Source organism: Chenopodium quinoa, unplaced genomic scaffold (assembly GCF_001683475.1).
Source record: "Chenopodium quinoa cultivar QQ74 unplaced genomic scaffold, ASM168347v1, whole genome shotgun sequence".
Lineage (NCBI taxonomy): Eukaryota > Viridiplantae > Streptophyta > Magnoliopsida > Caryophyllales > Amaranthaceae > Chenopodium > Chenopodium quinoa.
Window position 1 is genome coordinate 277,689 of NW_018744464.1, and position 2,668 is coordinate 280,356.

The following is a 2,668-nucleotide window of genomic DNA, read 5'->3' on the forward strand; positions in this document are numbered from 1 at the left end:
GATCCGGAAGAGGTTTTTGGAGCTAACGAAGAAGATAACATGGGAGAGAATCCTCCTCAACCATTTTTAAGAGACTATGACCACCCCAACGCATTCCAACTTCGAAGTGGCATACGTCTTCCCACCACAAATGCAAACAACTTTGAACTTTCACCTCAACTCATCCGTATGATTCAAAGCGATCAATTCGGAGGTAGTCCTCATGAGTGTCCTTTTGCTCATTTGGACAACTTTCTTGAGTTGTGTACAACCATCAAGCAAAACAAAATTTCGGAAGAGTTCATCCGTATGCACATGTTTCAATTCTCCCTCCGTGATAAAGCAAAACACTGGTTGAGAACGGTTGAAGAGGGATAATTGAGTACATGGGACGAAGTCACTAGAGCCTTTCTTGGAAAGTATTGTCCTCCGGAAAAGACCGCCGAATTAAGAAGAAAGATCACCAATTTCAATCAAGACATTGATGAAACATTGAGTGAAGCTTGGGAGCGTTTCAAAGATTACACAAGGAAATGCCCCCACCATGGTTTTACATTATGGATCATTGTACAAAGCTTCTATGACGGTCTTACTCCTATTTCAAGGGCTAACCTTGATTCCGGGGCCGGTGGTAGCCTCAAAAAGCTATCGGTGGACGATGCATACAAGATGATTGAAGAAGTGGCCAAGCATTATGCATATGGAGGTGATAGAAGGCAACCTCAAACAAAGAAGGGCGAAATTCATGATCTTAGTGCAATAGATCTTATTGCATCAAAGTTTGATATGCTAGCTCACAAGCTAGATGAAGCCACCCTCACACCCTCAAGCTCTTCCTCGCAAGTCATGTCTTGTGAGACTTGTGGAGGAAATGATCACTTGTCCTCTTATTGCAACTCAACGAATCAAGAGCAAGCGGCGGCAATTGGGCAAAGGAATGAACAATACTCCCAATCCCACAATCAAAGTTGGAAGCCCCAACAAAACACGGGATGGAAGCAATACAACCAAGGCCCCCCACAAAATAACTACAACCAAAATCAAACCCAACCTCAAAACCACTACAACCAACCTCAATCTCAAAACCAACAAGCTCCATACCGCCATCCCAACCAAAGGGATCAAAACCACCAAAGATCACAATATAACCAACCCGCTCCTCCTCCTCCACCTCCTCAAAAGACTAGCCTTGAGTCCGTTCTTGAAACTTTCATGACTCAACAAATAAGGAACAATGCGGAGATGAATGCAAACATCCAACAACTCCAAGCACATAATAAGATAATGGAGGGCCAATTGGCTCAAATTGCACAACAAGTTGGAAGTTCATCCTCCAATCCTAGTGGTCACTTTCCAAGCTCAACGGTAGTGAACCCAAAGGAGCAAGCTAAGGCTATCACTTTGAGATCGGGAAGGGGTTATGAGGGCCCGGTTATGAGTGAAGAGGAGCCACAAAAGAGAGATGAGGGAGTTGTGGTGAGAAGTGAGGATGATTTTGAAAATGAAGTAGTTGAAGTTGAGAGAAAAGAGCAAAAGAGTGATGAGGGAGCCACAAAGAAAGACGGGGGAGATGAAGAAAGAATAGAAAAGCCCCCTATGAGAGTATATAAGCCCCCCATTCCGTTTCCTCATACAATTGTAGAGAAGAAGTTGAATGAGAAGTTTTCAAAATTTCTTGAAGTCATGAGAGGACTTCAAGTGAACATCCCCTTTATTAATGCTATGTCACAAATGCCTACCTATGCAAAATTTTTGAAGGATCTTCTATCCAACAAGAGTAGGCTTGAAGAGAGTGCAACCATATCCCTTCCTAAGGAGGTGAGTGCAATCATTCAAAACAAGCTTCCCTAAAAGCTTGGTGACCCCGGTAGCTATGCAATACCGGTGAAGATTGGAGATTTGGAAGCTATGGATGCTTTATGTGATCTTGGGGCAAGTGTGAGCTTGATGCCCTATTTTATTTCAAAGACCTTGAAAGTTGGAGACTTGAAACCAACAAGAATGTCCTTACAACTAGCCGACCGCACGGTTAGGCTACCTTTGGGGATTCTTGAAGATGTGCCGGTTCAAGTTGGAAGAGTATTTGTGCCATGTGATTTTGTAGTAATGGAGATGGAAGAAGATTCAAGAGTACCCTTCATTTTGGGGAGACCATTTTTGAACACCACGGGAGTGGTGATTATTATGAAGGAAGGAAGATTGACTTTGAATGTGGGAGATGAGAAAATTTCATTTTCATTCTCACAAACTTTAAAAAAGCCATTGATTGATGAAGTTCATAGAATTGACACATTGGAGAGGGACTTAGAAGAGTTCCGAGGAAGATTGTATGAAAGAGATCCTTTACAAGCTACCTTAACGGGAAGCTTAGTTGAGGAGGGTGAAGAAGCAAAGGGGTATGATCTCTTGCTCAACCAACCTTTGGCCCAAGAGGTGATAAAATTTGAAGTGCTTAACGTGGTAGAAAAAGAGGAGAGGACTACGCCTCCTCCTAAGGTTGAACTTAAACCCCTTCCCCCTCTACTTAAATATGCTTTTCTTGATGATAGTGAGAATTATCCCGTTATTGTCAATGCTAAGCTCGATGACACCTCTCTTGAGAAACTCCTAGTTGTTTTAAGGAAGTATAGAGATGTCATTGGGTACAAAATTGATGACATTAAGGGGATAAGTCCCACCATATGCATGC

The 2,668-nt window shown here is 42.6% G+C and overlaps 1 protein-coding gene across 1 annotated transcript; it reads left to right on the forward strand.

Annotated features, from left to right (window-relative positions):
- Nucleotides 1–648: 648 nt before the first annotated feature.
- Nucleotides 649–1,830, forward strand: LOC110697458 (proline-rich P65 protein homolog). Its single transcript, XM_021874824.1, has one exon. The coding sequence runs from the start codon at nucleotides 649–651 to the stop codon at nucleotides 1,828–1,830; it is 1,182 nt and encodes a 393-aa protein (XP_021730516.1).
- The last annotated feature ends 838 nt before the right edge of the window (nucleotides 1,831–2,668 follow it).